Consider the following 22154-nt stretch of genomic DNA (forward strand, 5'->3'; position numbering starts at 1 on the left):
AAAGAAAGTGAGGAGGATCAGCCAATGATCTGAGACGAAAACTTCTAGAAGAGTAGACTATGAAAACAACTAAAGGAAGGCAGTGTTTAAAGGAGAGAAATTGATCAAATGTGTCATATTTTATAGCAAATCTTTAAAGTTAAGAACCAAACTCTTCTTTTCTATGCAACAGCTTTTGTATTTGTGATATGGTTTTCCCACAGTATTTTTATAAACACACTAACATGGTTTCAGAAAACAGTATTTTGAGTTTGGTAAGAACGGGGCATCATGTTTCAGACGTGGCTATTATTGCTGGAATTGTAGGATTTATTGCATCTTCGAGCTTTAAGTTAGATGTAAGGAAATGAGAAATACTTCTCATTATGTAAGTTTTATATAATTCATGATTTAAGAACTCATTTTAATGACCAGCTTGTGTTTTGGTGATGTAGCTGTGGCTAAAATCTAGGTACACATATCAGGATAAACATGTAAACTCTTAGCATAATTTATTAATTTTATGTAATAAGCCACAAAAGCATCTCTTACACCTGATATATTTCTCTGTAAGAATAAGAAATATCTTCTTAATAATAACAATTTGATTACTTAATCAAAAGCAGTTTTGATGAAAGCAGAATTCTGTAAAACTCCTTTGGCTTTTTTACAGAGTTTCAGGCTATTGCTTTTAAAACTCAATGTAAATGGTTTCATCTTAATTATGTTTCACTGTAAAACAGCCCAATAGGTATCCTAAAATACTGTTTATGAAAAAGTAAATTTATTCATGCTGAACTTTCCCTTCTTCTTGACTTTTAATGTCTCTATTTGATATGTAAAGAATTCATCTGGAGGTAATTTGGCCTTCAAGTACATAAAATCACACCAACATTGCAAAAAAACCATTAACACTTGTGTTTGGGGAGCATGATTTTCTAATAAAACACTATAAAATTTCAAACATCTGAAAGTATTGAAGCTAAAAACTCCAGAAATATCTATGATTTATTGTCCACACCTCGTTTTTACTATTTTTTTAAAAAAATATATTTCATTTTAACTTTTACTTTGAAATAGCATTAGACTTACAGAAAAGTTGCAAAAACAGAGTACCCAGGTTTTGCAGAGACTTTTTATCCAGTTTCCCTTAATCTTCACAACCTACATAGCCATAGTAAAATTATAGAAATCTTGCATTCTTCAAATCCAGGTTTTTGACTTTGAAGAGTGTTTTCAAGTTTTCTTCATGTGGATTTTGGTCTTTGTTGATTATATAAGTTGTTGTTTTCCCTCTACCTTTGTTGGAAAACAAAACAAAACAAAACAAAATGAGTGAGTCAGTTCTCTATACCTGTAACAAATATTTGAGAAAATCAGCTGATATTGAGAAGAAGTATGTTTGGCTTATAGTTTCAGAGGTCTCAGTCCATATTTGGTGGTTCCTTTGATTATGGATCCAAGGCAAGGCTGTATATCATGGCAGCTATGCTTGGCACATAATCCCAATTCACTTTATATCCAGGGGCAAAAGAGACAGGGACCTAAACCCTCCCAGCAGGCCCCATCTCCCTAAGGGTTCTACCACTTCCCAACAGTGCCATGGGCTGGGACCAAGTATTAATACAGAGCCTCTGCAGGACATTCCAGATCTAAACTTCAGCAACCATTGTGTCCTTTCAACTGTTTGTCTTGATGACACTACTGAATTTTGTATATCAATTCTCTGTCCTGCTCCCTTGAAGAATTCTCTTGTCGTTTGGGGTCATTTTATGGTTTATTCTCTAGGACAATGGTTGACAAACCATGGCTCATCAGCCAGATCTTGTTTTTGTAAATAAATTTTGATTCTAACATAATGGCACTCAATTCTTTACATATTATCTTTGGTTGCATTTGTGTTATAATGGCAGAGCGGAGTAGTTGCCATGGAAACTGAATGGCCCTCAAAAATGACTGTCAAAATCTTTACAGAAAAAAAATTGGCCAAACTCTGCTCTAGCATATTCTAAAGAGTTTTTATTCCTTTACAAAATATTATTCTTTAAATTTATTTGTTTTCTAATTTCTTTAGTTTATTTCCTAGAAATGTAGTGTTGGATAGAAAAGGAGGTAGCGACTCTCTTTGTCTTGCTCTTGATTTTAGTAGAAACATCTTTAGTGTTTCCCTATAAAGTAAAATAAAGGTTTTAGTCCTAATACATATGTTTTATATATATATATCATATTAAAAAATATCTCTTGATTTTTATTTTAAAATAGTTGTTGAGTCTTGTCAAAGGCTATTTGAGTATTTATGTAGGTTATATTTCTTATGTTCCCCCATGATTTTCATATATTGATTAATATAGTGAGTGATATTAATGCCTTTCCAAACTTTGATCCAGCTTTAGGATTCTAGAATAAGTCTCATTTGGTTATGGCATACTATTTTCTTAAGAACTCTTATTACTATTTAACTAGTATTTTTAGAATATTTATTAGTAGTACTAGTATGGAGGGTTTTTTTTTCTGGTTTGGGGTTTTATTTTCAACTGTGTCAAATTAGATATCAATACTAGTTTTGAAAAAAGAATAAAGACATTTTCTTTCATTTCCTACACTCTGGAATGACTTATTGAGCTATGGATTATCTGAGCTTTTAAAGTTTGGTAGAAATTGCTTATGCATCTGTGTGAGTCTACTAATTTCTTAGTTCATTTCTTAGTCATTTTAAATGTTCGTGTGTTTTTTCCTGATCAGGTTAGGTATTATAAATAGTTCTTTTTTTTCCTGAAAAATATTTTTTTAAAAAAATGTTTGTTTATTTATTTTTCTCAGTAGTGGGCATTAAACCCAGGGGTACTTTCCTACTGAGCTGTATCCTCAGCCCTTTTTATTTTTTATTTTGAGTCAGGTCTCACTAAGTTCTGAGACTGAATTTACAATCTTCCTGCCTCAGCCTCCCACGTAGCAGGGATTACAGGTGTGTGCCATCTGTCCTGCAAAGAGTATTTTACTAATTGGATGTACTTTTCTATTCTTCTACTGAATACTTTCTTCTTTATCTTGATTGCTGCATAATTGCTTTCTTTTGGTTCATTTTCTATTTTTCTGAGTTGGGAAATTATTTTAATTCTTTTTAAACATAGTTTGTGCTCTGAGTTTTCCTTTGATTGTCTTAAAAGTGTACTCTGGAATCTGATGTGTCGTGCTTTTATTGTCATCATTTTTAAGACGTTCCTTCATTTTAGTTTGTATTTTATTTTTTGGTCCAGGAGTTGTTGAATAGTTTTTTTTTTAATTCCACAAGGACAATACTTATTTTTGTTAGATATTTATTATACTGCATTTTGGTCAGAGTGTAGATTATTTTATTTCTATTTTTATGGTGCTTATTGATGTTGCCTTTATGTACTAATAGATGATTTTTTTTTTTTTGGCACCAGGGATTGAACTCAGGGGCATTCAACCACTGAGCCACCTCCCCAGCCCTATTTTATATTTTATGTAGAGACAGGTGTACACTCTTTACTCATTATTTTGTGTACATTTGACCTGTGTGTTGAAAATGGCATAATAAAATCTCTTAGTAGTGTGCTTCTAATCTGTTCTCTTAAATTTGCATGACATTTTTGCTTCTAGAAGACCAAAGCTGTATTATTTGGTACATGATGTTTCTAGTGGCTATAGATTGTGGTTTTAAATATTCTAGGTGCTATACTTAATACAACCTTAGTGTATTTTGGCTTGTTTTCTATTTTGTGTGCTGTCAGGATCATTAACTCCTCCTTTATTTTTATTTCCATTTACCTGTTAAATCTTGATCTACCTTTTATTTTTAGTCTTTCTGAATCCCTTTAAGTGTGCCTTTATATACAGGATAAAGATGGGTCTTGATGTGAGAGCTAAATTAAACACACTTTTTGTTTTAATAAGTGAATTAACCCAATTCCCACTTATGAATAAAATGTTTGGTCTCAATAATGTCTTAATATTTTTAAATTATTTGCATTTTATTGTATTCACTATGATTCTTTATCAGATTCGTAGTCTTTTCCTATTGTTAGTTAGAAAGGTTTGCATTTTTGTTCTAGTGGTTACCTTTGTACCTACAAAATTTTCTAAGGCCCTCCTTCTCCTTTTTACTAATTTAGTCACTCACTATTTAGTTTCTCCATTTTTATTGGTACCTTTTAACTCACAGTTATTGTCCATCCAGTAATCAGCAAGCTTATTCTATTTTTTCTTTTCTCCTTTTCCTCCCACATTTTAAGTGCATCATTTCTATTTTGCACTATGTAACATTTGAACATTATCATTCTATTCTGTCCTCTGTCTTTGTTTTAATCTTATATTGACAATTATATTGATAGGCACAAATGTCATCATCATTATCATCATCAGCAGTAGCAGCAGCAGCAGTGTTTTGCTGAAGTTTTACAATAATCTTTTAATTGTTTGGAGATTGTCTTCCAGTAGAATTTTTGAGAATAGACCATGGGTCTCATAGATACAGAAGTTCCTAATAGACTGAAATTATTTTTCTATAAACACTTGGAAGACAGCGTTGCTAGACATAACATCTTCGGTTCACACTGTCTTCTGTAAGTTTTTCTTCATAACAAGTTTTGTTGAAAAGTTCAATGCTAGTTTAATTTAATTTTTTCTTTGTAGGTTATTTGATCTTTTGTCTGGGGGCCTTGAGGATTTGTTTCTTTATCTTTATAATCTAATAATTTTACAAGATATGTCTCAGATTGAAGGCTCTGATATCTCAGTACTGATTGACCTAAAGTATACCTTATATAGGAAAGACAAGATAAATGCTTTGTTCTTCCTTTAAAAAAATCAGTTTTAAGATATATGATTGCCAAGAGCGATTCATATATCCAATATTGATAAGGGATTCTTTAAAAAGGTATTATAAGCTCATATATCTTCATGCTTTATTCATTCTTTATTTTATACAAAATACTTGGTCATATATGACTTAAAACGTGCCAAAATCCTAATGTCTTAAATTTTTCACTGCAACAAAATAACCTCAACATTTAAAGGTCAACTTCAAATATAAGGAAATACTTGCTGTAAATGAGTTAAATTTTATGTTCTTCAGAAGGAAATCAGGGCAAAGTGGTTTATTAATACTCTGAAAATGCCCAGAATTCTAAGGAGTATTATCTAACCATTCACTAAAATGATATACTAATTTCCTACAATTTATCCTATAAAATATTTTCCCGCCACACATTGTAAAATAAACATTTGTTGAACTGATTGTTACATGGACCAGTGTTATGTGACCATGTAATGAAAGACTCTTTTATAAAACATATACATAAGGATAGAATTAAAATTTACCATGGAATCTCTAACTCTAAATTTTCTGTCTTCTGTGGTTTAAACATAATTATGTTGCATTTACATAGTTTTTTGAGACTTTTTACATGGGTTTATTTGTTCTTTTTAAGAAGAAAAAAAAGTAAAGCTATGCTTGTTTGTATACAGAAGGGATTTAATTTCTTTGTGGCTTCCCAGATATCCCTTTTGCTATAAAACTAGTGTCTGCGACCTTTTAGGGTTTATACAAACAAGAATATGTGTTTTGCATGTTTGTATCAGTGACAGCATCTTTCCTTGCTGTCACATTTCTTTTGTTTTTCATCTGCATGCTTTTTAAAAACATGTAGACTTAACTGAGATGTGAAATGAAAATTAAATGAATCATTTAATCTTCTGAATCTCATTTTAAGACAAACTCTAGGGATTTTGTTATTTGAAGTTTATGTAGATTCTATTTTATTGCATTATATATCTTATCCAGTTAGTTGTAATATATGCTTAGTTTAATAGCTGACTTAATGAGCTACCTGGTGCTGTTTCTTGTGTGAGAACACGTGTGTATGGCCATTTACAATGAAACAAAAACAACATTTTAAAGACTTTGAAATGGTGAAGTCTAGAATGCAAAGGAAAATGCAGAGTGTGAATGAATACATTAGTAAGGCACTGCAAAGGCAAGACTGCTCTCCAAGCCAGGAATTGTGTTTGGATGATACCAAGTCCCCCTGGTGTCTCTCATCACAACCTCCACAATGTACCTCTCTTTACTCTGGAGATGGCCCTTCATGGTTATCAATATCTTGCTTTGTTTTCATAATTTTATACTTCAGAACACATCCCTCTAAATTATACTTCTGTTTCAATTTGGAGTATATTTGAGTGGAAAGCATGTAGTATGTGCTTGTTTTTTTCTGATTTATTTTGTTCAAATTAATGAGTTGTTTTTACATTTAATCATTTAGTTTGATGAGTTTTAATAGTTACATACACTCATATAACCATCATCCAAAAGTATATAGTGAGCATTTCCCTCACCTTGGAAAGTTTATAAAGGCTGTTTTCCAGTCAATCCTTATGTCCACCCCAAGAAACTACTTTTTAAATTTCTATCATGTAGATTAGTTTTGTATATTCTTGGGACTGGATTCTTGGGTACAGGGTAAATGTTTAACTATGAGAAACTTACAAATAATGCCCAAAAGTGATTGTATGACTTTACAATCCCATTTTGATGTTATCAGTCTTCTTTTAAATCAGTGAGTCTAATAGGATAAAATGATATGCCGTTGTAAATTTTATTTTCATTCTCTGATAACTAATGACAGATCAATTTTTCATGTGCTGTTGCCCACCTGGATATATTCTTTTGTGGTCCATCCGAGGTTTTCATTTAGTTTTAATTGATTGTCTTTGTTAATTTAAGATGTCCTTTATATATTCTGGATGTAAACCTATTACTACATATCTGTGCTGTGGAATAACTTCTTCCCAATAGACATTTAGGCTGCCTTTTGAGCAGACAATTGCAATTTGATTAAATTTGATTTATCAGTTTTTCTTTCATAATTAGTGGACTTTGGTATTTTATTCAAAGTATGGAGTAACAGGAGGAAAGTTTTTTCATACAATATCCAATGTCCAGTATAATTTCTTGGAATTAGTTTTCTTTTGCTTAACTTGGTGTCTTGGTTGAAATTCAGTTGACTATTTCTGAGCTCTTTTTTTCCATTGATCCAGTTTTCCTTCCTTCCTATGCCAGTACTGAACTATCTTGAGTACTATAGCTTTATAATAAGTAGTACAAATCCTCCAAGTTTTTGAGCTCTGGACAACTCTAGAGTTGAACCATTTTGTCTAAATTTTAAAAAGTATTAGTGGATTTTAATAATTATTGTTAGGAATCTATAGATCAATTTAGGGAGAATGGGAATCTTAATGGCATTGAGATTACCAGCTCATATGATGGTATACAGTATCTCCACCTACTTGGATTTTCCATTTCTCGCTGCAGTATTTTATAGTTATCAATGTAGAAATCCTACACATTTTTTAGTTATATTTTCCTAGATATTTATTTATGTAATTTGATTGGCAATTTTAACTATATTTTCCAGTTGTTTGTTGTAAATAATAGAAATATAATTTATCTTTGATATCTTTATATATTCAGACATACTTTATGTATTTTGCAACTTTGCCAACTTTATTTTTTCAATTTTGTTTTGTAGATACCAAAGAGTTTTCTACATATAGAATTGTGTTGTCTGCAAATAATGACAATTTTCTTTCTTTCCTTCTCCCCTAATCTTTATGCCTTTTATTTATTTTTCTTATTACACAGGAGAGTGCCTTTGTTACAGTGAAGTTAGTGCAAACATCTTTCTGCCATTATTGAGCTCAGGGAAAAAGTATTTAATTATTCACCATTAAATGTAAAGTTACTTCGTATGTTTTTGGTGGTTGTTCTCTACTTCTTTGAAAACAAGTTTTTAGCTTCCACACAAGAAGGAGAATATGCAGCATTTGTCTTACTGTGCCTGGCTTCTTTCACTTAATGTAGTGTTTTCCAGTTCCATCCACCTTGCTGCAAATTACAGGATTTCACTCTTTTTTTATGGATGAATAATTTGAATATTAAAGATGTTTCCATTTATGCATAAGTATAAGACTTTGTTTTATTTTCAAATATAAATGGATTTTAAGTGTAATAAAATGCTTTTTCTGCCTCTCTTGAGATAATCACATGGTTTTTATTTTGTTCTAGTAATAAGGTGAATTACATTGATTGATTTTGGAAGGTTGAGCCAATCTTTCTTTTCTTAGAAAAAGTCATTCTGATCTTGTCATATTTCACTTTTAATGTATTTTGAATTCAGTTTGTTGGTGTTTTATATTTTGTGTTTATGGTCATGTATTATATTGGCCTATAGTTTTATTTTTATGAATATGTTTGTCAAGTTTTAGAATTAGGCCTCATAAAACAAGTTGAGAAATTATTTTTCCTCTATTTCCTGATAAATCTTGCATAGGATTATCTCTTAATTTATGATAGAATTCATTAGCAAAATCATCTGGATTTGGAGTTTTCTTTGTGGAAAGAATTTTAGTTACTGTTTCTTAAAACCATGAGTGCTATTTTTTAAAATTAGATATGGAACCATTTAGGTTTTCAATTTCTTCTTGGGTCAGATTTGATAATTTGTATTTCTCAAGAAATACATTCACTTTATGTAATATTAACTTATTAGCATAAAATTACTTATACTAGCACTGTGTTAGTCTTTGAATCATTCTTTTATTATTTGTACATTCTATAATAATGCTAATTTGTCTTCTCCCTCTGTTTCTCTCATAGATAAGTCTATTTGGGGAGACTTTTGAACCATATTTAAATAACCTGTGAGCTAAAAATGGCTTTTACCTCTTTAAATTGTTTCACTAAACAAATTAGAATATGTGTAACCTACAAAGCCCATTTACTCTCTGGCTCTTTGCAGTAAAACTTTGTCAACCCTTGCTCTAATAGCTTATGCGGTTTTTTTCATCTTTCAAAACATAGAAAATAAATAACTTTGACTTTGTTAATTTTATTCACTTCTGTCCATTCCCCATTTCATTAACTTATGTCTTTATTTTTATTATTTGTTATACTTATTTCAGTATTAATACTTGATTCTCTTTTAGCTTCTTTTAAGGCAAAAGCTGGGGTTATTGATATTACATGTCAACTCTTTTCATATATAGTTGTTTAGATATTTCTCTCCAAGTGCTATTTTAACTTCATCTGTGAATGAAAGTTCTATTTTCCAACCACAAGAAAGGGATTCTAATTATAATAAATTATATTTTATGTGTGTATAATATGTCACAATATACTCTACTGTCTTGTATATCTAAAAAGAACAAATAAAAAAGGAAAGTTCTATTTTTCATTTTCATTTAATTAAAAAAATTTCTTATTTCTAATTTTTTTCCTGTTTTTAGATTTTTAAAATTTTAACAGTTTTTTAAAGATTCTAATTGAAATCTAATAGTTACATATTTATAGGTACAATGTGATAATTCAATACATGTGTACATTGTGTAATGATCAAATCAAGTTAATTATCATTTCCTTCTTAAACATTTGTCGTATTGTGTTGGGAAGCTTCAAAGTCCTGTTTTCTAGTTCTTTGTAAGATATATGTCATAGTTGTAGACTGTAGTCACCCTACTGAACACTAGAAATTATTCCTCATATCTAAGTAACTGTACTTTTGTACCAATTATCTGACCTCCTCCTATCCCCTCTTCCCTTCCCTTCCTAGTGTGTAATGATCACTATTTTGTTTTCTACTTCTGTGAAAATGACTTTTTTAGCCTCCACATATGAGGGAGAACATTTGTGTTACTGTGCCTGGCTTAAAAATCCACACCAGCAAATGACAGGATTTCATTCTTCTAATGACTAAATAGTATTATGTATCTATAATACTTGTTGTTTATCCACTCATCCACTGATCCAGAGCGCTGCAGTAAAGAGAGGAGTGCAGGTATCTCTTTGATTTCTTGCATATCTTTTTTATTAACTCTCCTTGGATCCAGGAGTCATTTACAAATGTTGACTTCCAAAATATGGAGTATTTTCCATATATCATATTGTCATGTCAGAGAGCATATTTTCTGTGATTTGATTTCTTTCATATTTGGCTTTATTGCCTGGCCATATGCTTACCTTCATAAATGTAACATTCACACTATGGAAAAACGTATATTCTGATGTAGTTATATGTTGTGTTTTTAAAGCATTGGTTAAGTCAAATTGATTAAGTGTGTGGTTCATTTTTTACAAGTCTTTTCTATCCACTCCTGAGAAAGGAGTGTAAAGATTTTTAGTCATGGTTTTAAATTTGTAAATTTCTGGTTTTCTCTCTATCTCTTCACTTAAGTGACAGTGAAGAACCAACTTCCATCTTGACTTATTTGACCAATCTACCTGCATGTAACCTACCTTCCCCCTCTATCAGATGTTCTCACCCAGCTGTAGTACTGATTATCATGTTCTACTGACCAGCCATTGGATACTCTCTTCATCTTACTCAGCCTCTGATACTGGGCTCTGGTCATCTTCCCCTTGTTTTTCTGCCCCTTCACCTTGCTCAGCCTCTGAATTCCCATATAAGGCTGCTCCAGTGCGTTGGCACTCTCCTCACCCCACCTCAGCCCTGTCCCCACATGTCAGGCTGATTCTCCTTGGTGATTTTCCTGAAGGAAAAAAAAGTTAGATCTCTACTTCCTTACAGCAAATTCAGGTAATTAAGACATTTAAACAAAGTAAATTGTAAAAGGTTAAGAGAAATATTTCAGTTTCATTGTCTTGGAGTGTGGGGGATGGCTTTTCTCAACTTGATGAAGATTAGAATCATGAAATAATGGATAGACTTAGTTACATGGCTATTTAAAATGCTCAGGCAGAATGAACAAGAGAGAAAGAGGTAAAAAAATCTCTTTTGCTTTCAGTGGCAGTAACCAGAAATCGGTCACTAAACAAGAAGAATTAAACATCCCTCCTATGATTCATCTCTAATTGATGAAAGGAAACTTTTTATAGAATAATGTTAGCTCATGAATTGAGAAAATGGACAGAATTGGAACAATCAGTGTTTACGACTCTGAATAAAATAATTCTTTTAAGCAAGGATAACTATTTGATACTTTAGTTGCTCCACAAGTTCTGTGTGAGACTGTTCAAGAAGTTTCAGAGGTGAAATGATTAGATTATGAGAGACGTGACCTATCAGTGGATTCGTCCACTTGGCATCGATGGAATGTGGATGGTAACTGTGGTGGCAGGTAGGATGTGGCTGGAGGCAGTATGTCACTGGTGGCTGCCTTTGGGGTTTATACTTTGTCCCTGAGAGCAGTGCTCTCTCTCTGTTCCTAGTTCCCATGTTGTGAGCTGCTTTCCTTCTCCCTGCCCTTTTGCCATCATGTTCTGCCACACTTGGGCCCACACTCTGGACTGAACCTCCCAAGACACTTTTCCTCCTCTAAGTTGTTCTCATCAGATCTTTTGGCCAAAGTTATATAAAGGTAAAACAGAAAGCAAAACTGTAAAATAGGAAAAGTTTATTGAGACAGGACCATCTCAGGGTGGCCAAGTATGACCCCACAGATTGTTAGTCAATGAAAAGGGAGAACTGCATCTTTACAAAGGGGAGATCTGATGGTCACCAGCATAATTAAATGACCAAACTGAGCATTACTAAGAGTTGGACACATGAACATTTTCTGCCATATGATGTGTTGCAATACCTGATGTGTGAATGAATAATTTTTTTTTTCTGGTAAAAGAGTATTTTTCTGCCTTACCAAGACCTAGAAAATCTTGATATACTTCTCTAGTGACTGTTTTTTCTCTACATTTGGTCTCCCAGTGTCTCGTTAGAATAACGCATAGAGATAAAAACCACAAAAATAGTGAGGCATTTTTTAAAGCAAAATTCTTTTCTAACTCATTTTTTATAAGGATGATCATTTTAATTCTGACATACATTTGTATTTCCCTTTATGTTGACTTTCCAACATGGTTTCAAAATCTGTAGATTTCCGTTGCATCTCTTCGTGTTGTGGTTTAAGAACATCATGTTCTTTTGGGTCACTTGATGTTATTATTCTGCCTGCCACACTTGGTTTGAGCTATTCTGCTGTCATACAATAGTGTTCATTAGGGTAGTTTTCAGCAAGTACTGTGAAATTTTTAGAAAACATGCAAAATTATGGTTTCAAAATAGATATATTGGTTTTGCCAGAAGGAAACCCTACCTAACCCTACCCATGCCCACGATATGGTCACAAATTGTTCACATTTGTTCACATATGTGTTCTCAACAGTAAGGGGAGCCAGCCAGACTTTGTAACAGTCCTGGCAAATGTTAATGTAACAAGAGAAATCAAGAAACATAACAAGCAGCTGTGTCTTTTTGGTTTGGTTTTAAAAAAAGAAAACAGCTTGAATGTGAACGTCTTTCTAGATTTGTTATTCTAATAAACAGGCAATTTGATTTCCATGATAAAGTTGAAGATTTTGAAAAACAGAATTCAGGTTTGTTTTAATAAAGTCCAGCTATTATTGTAAAATTCTATTGATAAGTGGGAAGAACTTGTATACTACTGGAAATGAATTGAGAAAAAGATGGTAAAAGAACTAGACAAACATGGGTAGACCCATTGAAAATGAACAGTGATGTAAATCAATACCACCTACAAACCCATCAGTGTATATGCAAAAACCAGCAAAGTTGTAAAGAAATTCTGTGCAAATATACTTTCAACCCAAAGACAACTTCAAAGAAAAATATTGCTGGTTAGATATAGAATTGGAAAATTGAAAGTACTTTGAATTTGAAAGTACTCTGGAAGTTGAAGTTTAAAAAGGAATGTACTGGGAAAGATTTTTGATTCTTTGAAAAAGAAGTAAGCAAAAGTTTCCTGTTTCAGATCCATTTAGGTAACATTTGCTGGCTGTGGTTTTATGCCCTATGCATGGCGGGCAATAGATGATTCCTGCTGTGAAAGAGATCACACCGAAATCGAGGCGTGTACAAGGCAAAGCAGATCACTTGGAGTTCCAGAAAGGAGGATGGCAAATTTTAAAAACTAAAGAAGGGGGAAGCCAGAGGATTTATGACAGAGATGTTTTATGACCTTAAGTGACAGTTTATTCGAGTAGAAGATAGAGGTGGCATGGGCGTCTCTGACAGATGAGAGAGGAGTCTGTGTGGTCTAGAAGAGCCCCACATGGAACCCTATGAAGACATCTTCTGTGGCATCATTATAATAGGTTATAATGGCCCTCACTAGACTGTCATTTCCTGAAGGAAAATTAACATGCAGTCAGCCCTCATTTTTAGATTCTGTATTGATGAACTCCTGCACCCACTGAACTTTACTTGTAAACAAAGTTTACAAATATGCTTTCATACTTCTGCTCTCTCACTTGTGGACATGTGAGAGCAGTGAACAATTTCCAGTTGCCCAATGCACATGTTCCCAGCTGATACCAGGAGACACCTTGTCCCCGGTAAATACTTGCTTTTGACTGTTTTTTTAGTGCCATGTTTTTTGCATTTTTGTGCTTTACATCGGTGATTTTGCTGTTTCAAATGGCCCCTGAGCATTATTCTGAAATGCCATCCAGTTTTTCTAAGCACTAGAATATTGCGAAGTGCTTTAGAGAGGAAATATTTGTGTTAAGTCACCTTTGTTCAGGTATGACACGCGTGCGTATGTTCAATGTTTGTGTTTCAAGATATTAAATAAAGTGTTTTTAAACAAAAAGAAAACAAGGTACATATTGATTGATGAAAGTGTTCAGACTGGAGACTCACAGAAAGAAAATGTTATATTTCTCCTAGTCATAGCGCTTCAGTATTTGCTCAGTTAGTGACTTTGTAGAACATATAACGACTCCTGGTAAGGAAAATTGGCTGTATTTCTGTGCCTAGTACTTAGTGTTTAATAGACAGTCAAGGAGTTTTATGAGAAATTACTTGAATTGGGAAGAATAATTCAGCTCCCTTAAAATTTTCAATACTGAGCTCAGGAAATGGGATTTTAATATCATACAGGCAATGGAAAGTCTTTGGAGATGTTTTTGCCCTGAAAATGATCTTTTCATTGTGAATTGTTCACCAAGAGTTGATAAAATGGTCTAGATAGTGTCATGGACAGAATGAATATCCCTGGGATCCTGATCATAAGAAGCTTCTGAAGAAGCTCTAAGAGTTTCTTTAGGAGAGTTAGTTTCACAGGATGAATGGAAGAGAAGAGAGAATGAAAACACAAAGCTAAGTTATGCCCCTTCTGGAGCAATCCTGACTTAAGATAGTAAAGACCTGGATTAGGGTGCTACATAGAGAACAGGGAAGAAGGGGCAGGTTCTGGAGCAATGAAATAGAAATCAGAAGGTGATTTCATGCGGAGGGTGGGGCAATGGAAGGGTGAGACTAAACTTTGAAGTTTGCTATCCCGACTTTGTTATTTCCTGTGCTGGAAATTTTTTTTAATAATATTTTTCTCATACTGGGTTATTACTCCATTCTGTGCTGAATCTTTTTTTAGATACTAGTATTGGGGTCACAATCCTCATCCCTTATAACTAGCAACTGATGAATTGCTTACTGTTGGGGATGAGAGTGGGGGAATAATAGATATAGTTTTTAAATTAATAACAAATTTTTATAGTTTATTGTGAAATTTTGTCTGGGGAAGGGTGTTCAGGATTGAGCTATACTTTTTAAACTGAGTGTGTGTAAATGACTTCCACTCTAATGACAATTTATACCTAACAGTAGATAGTTAAATGTTATAAATGCTAAACTTGCTGAAAAGTCTGTGAGAAGGAAGACAATCATTCCCTGCTGTTCACTGTAAAATTTTGTGAAAAAAATACAGAGATGCTGGGATCAGCATTAATTACATTTTCAGTAGAGCATATAAGGCAGTAGCCATTTTAATTTAAATTTTAAGAGTCAATCCTTCTTTGTGAAGTACCTAGTGTGTGTCTTTATAGTTTCCACACTTTGAGAAATAAAACTCTGTTCTCAAGCAAGCATTGTCAGAAAGCTTTAAATATGTATGACAAGCTCTTTAGTTAAATTTTGGTGTCAGTGTATCTTTTTTTTTTTCCTATTAGAAGTCATTTTTTAAAGACACAGTTTATATCTTACTCTACAGGATATTTACGTCACTCATTTTACAAAGTTATGCAAAACTGATATCCTACTTGGAAGAATAATACTTTTCTTTTCCTGGCAAACTCATCTCAGGTAATCAAGAAATGTAGATTTTTTTTTTTAGTGTCAATGTTCAAGGAACAATTTACATGGCATTTTAAGCCAGGAGAATTTATTCTGTGGCTAAGTACTGCATGTGTTTAATTCAATGGGATATTAAAAAAAAATCAAAGAAATTCTGATGTTCTTTATCTTTTTTCATCTGCTTTGAGTTTAATGTATCTTTTTGAACAAAGCCATGTTTGTGAAGAACATTAAGTTTTGTTTGGCCTTCTCAACTCCAAGTACTCAGTGGACCTTACTGCAAGGTTATGCTCCCTGGACTGATTGATATATAAACAGAAGACAGATGGTGTAGAGATGACTCTGATGATAATTCATTTTTCAGCTAGTCATGAAGATATTTTGATTACAGTATGTTTAAGTAATTATAACACAGTCTGCAATGTTAGTCTTGCTGGGAAGGGAACACATGGAAAACAAGTTATGTGTTATTCATGCCCAACAAAGGATGCACTGTGGTGTAATGATTTTAATTCCTAATGCTAGATTAGGACTGAAGGAGTTTAAAATATGTCATACAGTAAGGTAAGTCAATTAAACATAGACCAAATAAAAAAGGTAACTGCACAGCTTTGAGGCATAAATATTTGTTTTGGAAAGTATTTAGATGTTATTATATGAAAGAAACCAGTATTTTTAAATTTAGGTAACAGTCTGTGTACCGCTAATTAAAAAATTACGTGGCTTGATTTTAAGTTTATGTGAATCGTAATTATCATGCAGCTTGCTTTTCGTGTTGTGAACTTAAAACCCAAATCAAGAGGGCTGACGAGTCAACAGCATGTTACAATCCTGCTGTTCTTTTGATGTTTTGAAAAAAAAAAATGGAAGCAAAATGTCAAAATGAGAAAAAAAATTAGTATTATGTGAATAGATGGGTCAAGTTTTCATTTTCACTTCCTAATAACAGTTTATGCCACCATTTTTTTATTTCACCATAGAATAATTGATCGCTTAGATGGAGTTCGTTTGTTGTGGTCCCTGCTGAAAAATCCACACCCAGATGTGAAGTCCAGTGCAGCGTGGGCCCTCTGTCCATGCATTGAAAATGCAAAGGTAGGAACGAATTGCAAATCAATCTGTGAATCAATCTACAGTCTCTAATACTATATTGAATAATGTTGCCACAGGTCACTAATTGCCTTTGACTTACCTATGGTTAGATTGATCTTGTGGGAAAAAAAGTGATAAACAATGTTTATGCAAAAAAAATTTTTGAGCAATGCCTTCTTCTGGTCAGTTTCAAAATGCCAAATAAAACTAGTGTCTGATGCAGTGCTTACAAAGTTCTACTTGATGTGTGCAATTGAAACAAATACCCTGTAAATCAGAAGAAAGACAGACTGAAGTTCTTAATTCTTGGATAATAAGAAAATTATCTGCATTTACCTGCTACTTACAGATAAGGGCAAGCATGGTGGGAAGCTTGACTTCTTTTATGGTAGCTTTAGCCAGCAGTGAAAGCGCAGTCAGGTCTGCTTTACCTTGAAGAGGTTACATAATTTTACTGTGCCTCACTCACTTTTCTTATCTGTCATTAACAACTGAATCAGAAGTTTCTGATGTCTGTTTTAGTTCTTCACTTGTAAATTGTTTTATTTTCTTTTGAAGATATCTTTTCAGCTTGTCTCTCTTTAGCAACATTCTATCAGTTTAGAGATTTCTCTTGAAGTCCTTGTTGCCAATGCTATTTCTTTCTGTTGAATACGTTTATCTAAAGGATTTTATTTCTTTAGTAAATTTAACATGATTCGAAATAGTATCCTAAATGTAACCATTTGTGAAAAGTGAATTGTGATATATACTAGGAAAGAGGGGACTTATTACAAGTTCATTAATGGAACCATTGTTTATCACAGCAAACAATTAAAATGATCTCAAATGTCCATCTATAAGAAATGAACAATAAGATAGTAGTCTATTTATACCATATCATATAATGAAGCAATTAAAAATGAACTTAATTAATATATTCGTTGATATTGATAAATCTCACAAAAAATATTAAGCTAGTGCTGGGGATGTAGCTCAGTAGTAAAGCATTTGCCCTGCATGCACAAGGCTGTGGGTTCAATTCCTAGCACCACAAAAAAATAATGTAAGTAAATAAATAAGAAATAACAAGTTGCAGAATAAGTATACAATATGATTCCTTTGAAAGTTCAAAGACAGTTTTAAATATAAAATTTAAATTATATTATTTAGGGAGCAAGAAAGAAGTCTATTGGGTGAAGATCAATATACATATTTGAAGAATAATCCCTATTGGTTACTTTCCATATCAGCTCAGTCCTTCATTAATAAATATGACAATAAAGGAACACCATATATTTAAGAAATGATATTAAAGAGAAAAAACCACATGGGGGAAATGGGGATTGAAATCAAATTCCTTGCATGTATGATTTTGTCAAAATGAATCCAACTACTGTGTATAACTATCATGCTGTAATAATAATTTAAAAAAGACAAACCAAGATTAATAAGCAGAACTAACTTCAGAGGAAACTGGATGTACAGAAAGGAACAGAATGTACCATTAAAATTTATTTTAAATTAATTTTTTAAAAATTAATATTCTTGAAAAGAATAATCCAAGAATACTCCAAATAGGTGGTTATAAAAAAGAAATACAGAGAAAGGTTTTTTTGAAATCTAAATTATTTGGCAAAACAATAAATATAGTAGAAAAGAGTAAAACTATGATCAAAATGGCTAAATATTTATCTGGAAGATATAGTCTAATAAAAAATAAGAATATAAAGTAAAAATGAAACAAAAATAACACACAAAAATACATTAAACAATAATAATAATAAAAAAGAGTAATTGAGAAGAAATAGTTATTTTTTTTTCTTGTAGAAGAAGGTTCTATAAACTGAATTTCTAAAGAAAGATTCTAGTTTTCAGATTTGAAAGATTCACTTTTTGCGAAGCAGGAAAACAAGCAAACAAAAATTTTCATACCTATACATACATTTAAACTTGGTGTTTCAGAAATAAAAGAAAAAAAGTTATAAAAGAACAAAAATCACATCACATTGGCATTAGACTTAACATCATCCACAATAAATTCTGAAAGAATTTACTAGTAAGAACATAGCTGGGCTGGGATTTGTGGCACAGTGGCAGAGAGCTTGCCTCTCACATGTGAGGCACTGGGTTCAATTCTCAGTACCACATAAAAATGAATAAACAAAATAAAGATATTGTGTCCATGTGTAATCAAAAAATATTTTTAGAAAAAAACATAGTTTTTTATGTCTTTAGAGGAAAGTACTTTTTTATCTTGGAATTTTATATCCTTCAAAACTAGCTTTTGAGTGACAGTAGAGAGTGAGGAAGAATAGACTTTTTTTTTTTTTTTCTTTTAGAAATGGCAGAATTCAGAAAGTTTATCCCTGATGAATCTTTTCTGGAAAAGAAAAATAGTTTTTATTTTAGAATATTTTTCAGCAACATAAAGATTTTAGCTGGGCTCAATGGCTCAAGCCTATAATCCCAGTGGCTCAGAAGACTAAGGGAGGAGTGATCATAAGTTCAAAGCTAGTCTCAGCAACTGAATTTAGCGAGGTCCTAAATAACTTAGTGAGACCCTGCCTCAAAATAAAAAATTAAAAGGGGTTGGGGGGTGTCCTGGAAATTTGGCTCAGTGGTTGAATTAATCCCTGGTACCAAAAACTAAAAAAATAAAAGATTTTATGAAAGAGAATAATGTGAGTTATAAGAAACAATAATGAACAAATACATGATTTCAGTTAAATATGAATTGATGTTGATAATATGGCTTTTAAGTTTCATTACATTATTAAGACAGAATTCCTTTCAAGGTAGTGGCATAAAATAGAATTAATGCTGATATTAATTACCACAGTAACAATCTGACTTCAAACTACCAGAGAATTAAAACTACAAGTTAGGTAGTTAGGTAGTAACTTGTAGTGGTTAGGAAGTAGTAGATAGTAACTTGTAGTAGTTCAGAAGTCATAGGTAAAAGCATGCTAAGGGCCTTTTCCTTTCCCAGAAAAAAAAGTGTTATAGATACTAGTTTTTTCTCAATCATCATTGAAAGTATCAGTTTAAATATAGAATTTAATGTATTGATGAGATGCTATTTTGTATAGTAACCATTTCTACTTAGTACTGTTACTTTGTATAAATTGTGTCTTATCTCATGGATTTTCTCCATATCTACTTTTTTATCACATTCATTATTCCTGTGCAGGCTTCCAATCTTGAATATCAGGCTTATCTTCTATGCCAGCAACTGAAACTGAACTAAAGTTAGACCTTAAACAGGACCCAGTCTTCCACTCCCCTCCCCTCCTCCCTCCCCCTCCCTCTTTTTTTCCTTTCCTTTCTTCCCTTTTTCTACCTTTGATTTTGAATTCAGATATGAGATAGTTATCAAAAGAATTTATCTGCATTAATAACCCTTTGTAAATCAAAAAACTTGAAGTCAGTTATTAATTTGGCTGATTATTTCAACAATAAGGACTGTTTTTTCTGATTGGGTAACATGGAGGACTTTCTCATAAATTAAATTAACTAAATATGCAGAATCAAAAATTTGAAGGTATATATAACTATCAGAACATTTATATTTTATGACTCAATTTATGATGAAAGCAGTTTTAGATGTCAATTTCAAATGAATAAGAAATATACGCAACTTTTCAGAAATATACTGGGATATGTGAGCACAAATTTTAAAGACCATTGATTAGTCTCATGTACCAGGTCTGGCCTTTGAAGTACGAGAATGGGAAATTTACACATCTTTCCTCAAGAAAGTAGCCTGATTTATAAGGATCTAATCTTTTGAGAATCTCAATCCTATTTTTCAGGGTCATAAACTGAATATTACATTGGCCTTCCCCCTTACATATTTTCATTTATTTAGTTATTTGTTTATTTATTGATTGGTTCTAGGGATTGAGTCCAAGGCACTAATCCCCATTACTTTCTATTTTTCATTTTGAGACAGGGTCTTTCTAATTCACTGAGGCTGGCCTCAAATTTGTGTTCCTCTTGTCTCATTCTCTGAGTAGCTGGGATTATAGTCATAAGCCTCCAGGCCAGCATTTTTTTCTTTTCTTTTGCATTGGGGGGGATGGAATCCATGCCCTGAGGCATGCTAGGCTCTACCACTGAGCTAACCCCAGGCCCTTCCTTGTATCTTTCTATACAAACTCATTTTCCTAATGCAGAAGGATATGTTAGGGTTAGAGCTTGAAATAGATCATTTGCTCAGAAAGGCAAGAGGAAAGAAAGCAATTTATAATATTTAAATTAGATAGCATCTTATTATTTATACAGATTCCAGTCAAACCATGGTCTAAGAAAGCTTGAGCTAATAAAACTATGACAATGAAAATGTACTGCTCAAATATGGGTACTACTAGCCACCTATGGCTGTTGAGCATTTGAGATGTGACTAATACAACTGAAGAAATGAATCTATAGTTGTCTTAAATTTTAATTAAAGTTTAAGTGGCCAACTATGGTTAGTGGGTATTGTTTTGGTGCCTAAATCTAAATTTAAAAAAAGCAATGATGAGTTTTGTTTTGGTAAGGCAACTGTTAAAAAGAGTTGTATATCTCAAGAATTAAATAAAATTGTGTATGGTTATATGTTCATTATGTTAATTTTAGAAAGTTAAGTAGAGGAAAAATATTATTTTTAAATTTCAGGACTTGGAGATAACCACTATTAACAGCTAGCATTTTTTTTTTCTCCTTAACAATGAGTATCTGATTCTCTGTATTAGTTATCACTGTCTAATTTTCTTTGGCCATCGTATTTTTTTTATGGCAATATTACTTATGCAATTAAGTTTCCAGTTTTAAAATACAGAGTGAGGTTAAAGGAAACAAAAATTCATTGGAGTCTTTCTAGAATATTCTTTCATATAGGGAAAATAAAGTTACCTCTGTCTCATTGGTAAAAATTTGAACATAGTTCCCTAGGAATATGATTTATAATGTCAAAAGTCAGCGGTTAGTGTTTTCTTTTTCTTAATTATACATAAACTAATAGTGCATTTCAGAATCAAGTGCATTTTGGATTAGAGATCACAAATCCTGAGGAAGAGTAGGGGCAGGAAATGGTTTTTGAATATGTCAGGGCACACCTAGCTTGCAGTAAAACAATGGAACTAGAGGAGATCTTGGCTGAGATTTGGGCCCATTCTTCATCTTCATCCTCAGCCCTTCCCCATTTAGGTAAAATCAATGACTCAGCTCTCCAGGGAAGATCACCTTTTGCAAGGAAGCCTTTCCATGTTTTTTCACATAAGATGCTTTTGCAAGTAGTTTTCAATATGTTAACTTATGAGTCATAGGATTTGACATCAATTGGAAATAGGTAACTTTTTTCTTTTTTTGGCTTAATGGCCCTGACAATAATGCTGCAGAAACCAGCCATTGCTTGTTACAGCTGAGAGTGACACAAATGCGAAGAAAGCACAAGCCTCACCTTCAGCTAAGTTATTGCTACTTCAGGGTCCCTGCCACGTCTGTCAGGCATCATGAAACCCAAGCACACTATACACATGTGCCCATGTGGTGTGGATATGGTGAAATGTCAACTGTTGGAAACAGATGTTATCCATTTTTCATATTGTTAACAGCATATACATTAGAACACATTTTCAGATCTAGCTGTTAAGAAAATGAGATGTGGAAATTGCTTCTAGTGAATGTTTTACATCTCTTCTTGTTGGGAAATATTTGAAGTTACTTATCAGGGAAGAAGACAGACAACAAGATACCAGAATCAAAGATTTCAGTAATGAATTTACAGGGTAATTGAGACGATGATTCACGATGAAAGTTGGCATTGTGTTTGCATTGTAACTGTTTTGTTATTAGTTTGCATAAAACAAATGTTATGTGAATTTTTTTTAAATGAGAAATATTGATCTTTCAGTAGTAGACCAGTGTCTTAATTAGAAATTTCAAAAACTTTCCCTTCATTTTGGAAAAGTATCTTATAGTTTTTGTTTACTT

At 32.6% G+C, this 22154-nt stretch overlaps 1 protein-coding gene across 2 annotated transcripts in view; it reads left to right on the forward strand.

Moving 5' to 3' along the window:
- Odad2 (outer dynein arm docking complex subunit 2) overlaps positions 1–22154 on the forward strand; it is a 161846-nt gene that overhangs the window by 66684 nt on the left and 73008 nt on the right. For both annotated transcript variants that reach the window (XM_015483500.2, XM_048809162.1), the window contains exon 17: positions 16085–16199. In XM_015483500.2, the coding sequence (XP_015338986.1) occupies positions 16085–16199 (115 nt within the window). The remainder of the gene's footprint in view (positions 1–16084; positions 16200–22154) is intronic.

Source organism: Marmota marmota, unplaced genomic scaffold, assembly GCF_001458135.2.
Source record: "Marmota marmota marmota unplaced genomic scaffold, marMar, whole genome shotgun sequence".
NCBI classification, from domain to species: Eukaryota; Metazoa; Chordata; class Mammalia; order Rodentia; family Sciuridae; genus Marmota; species Marmota marmota.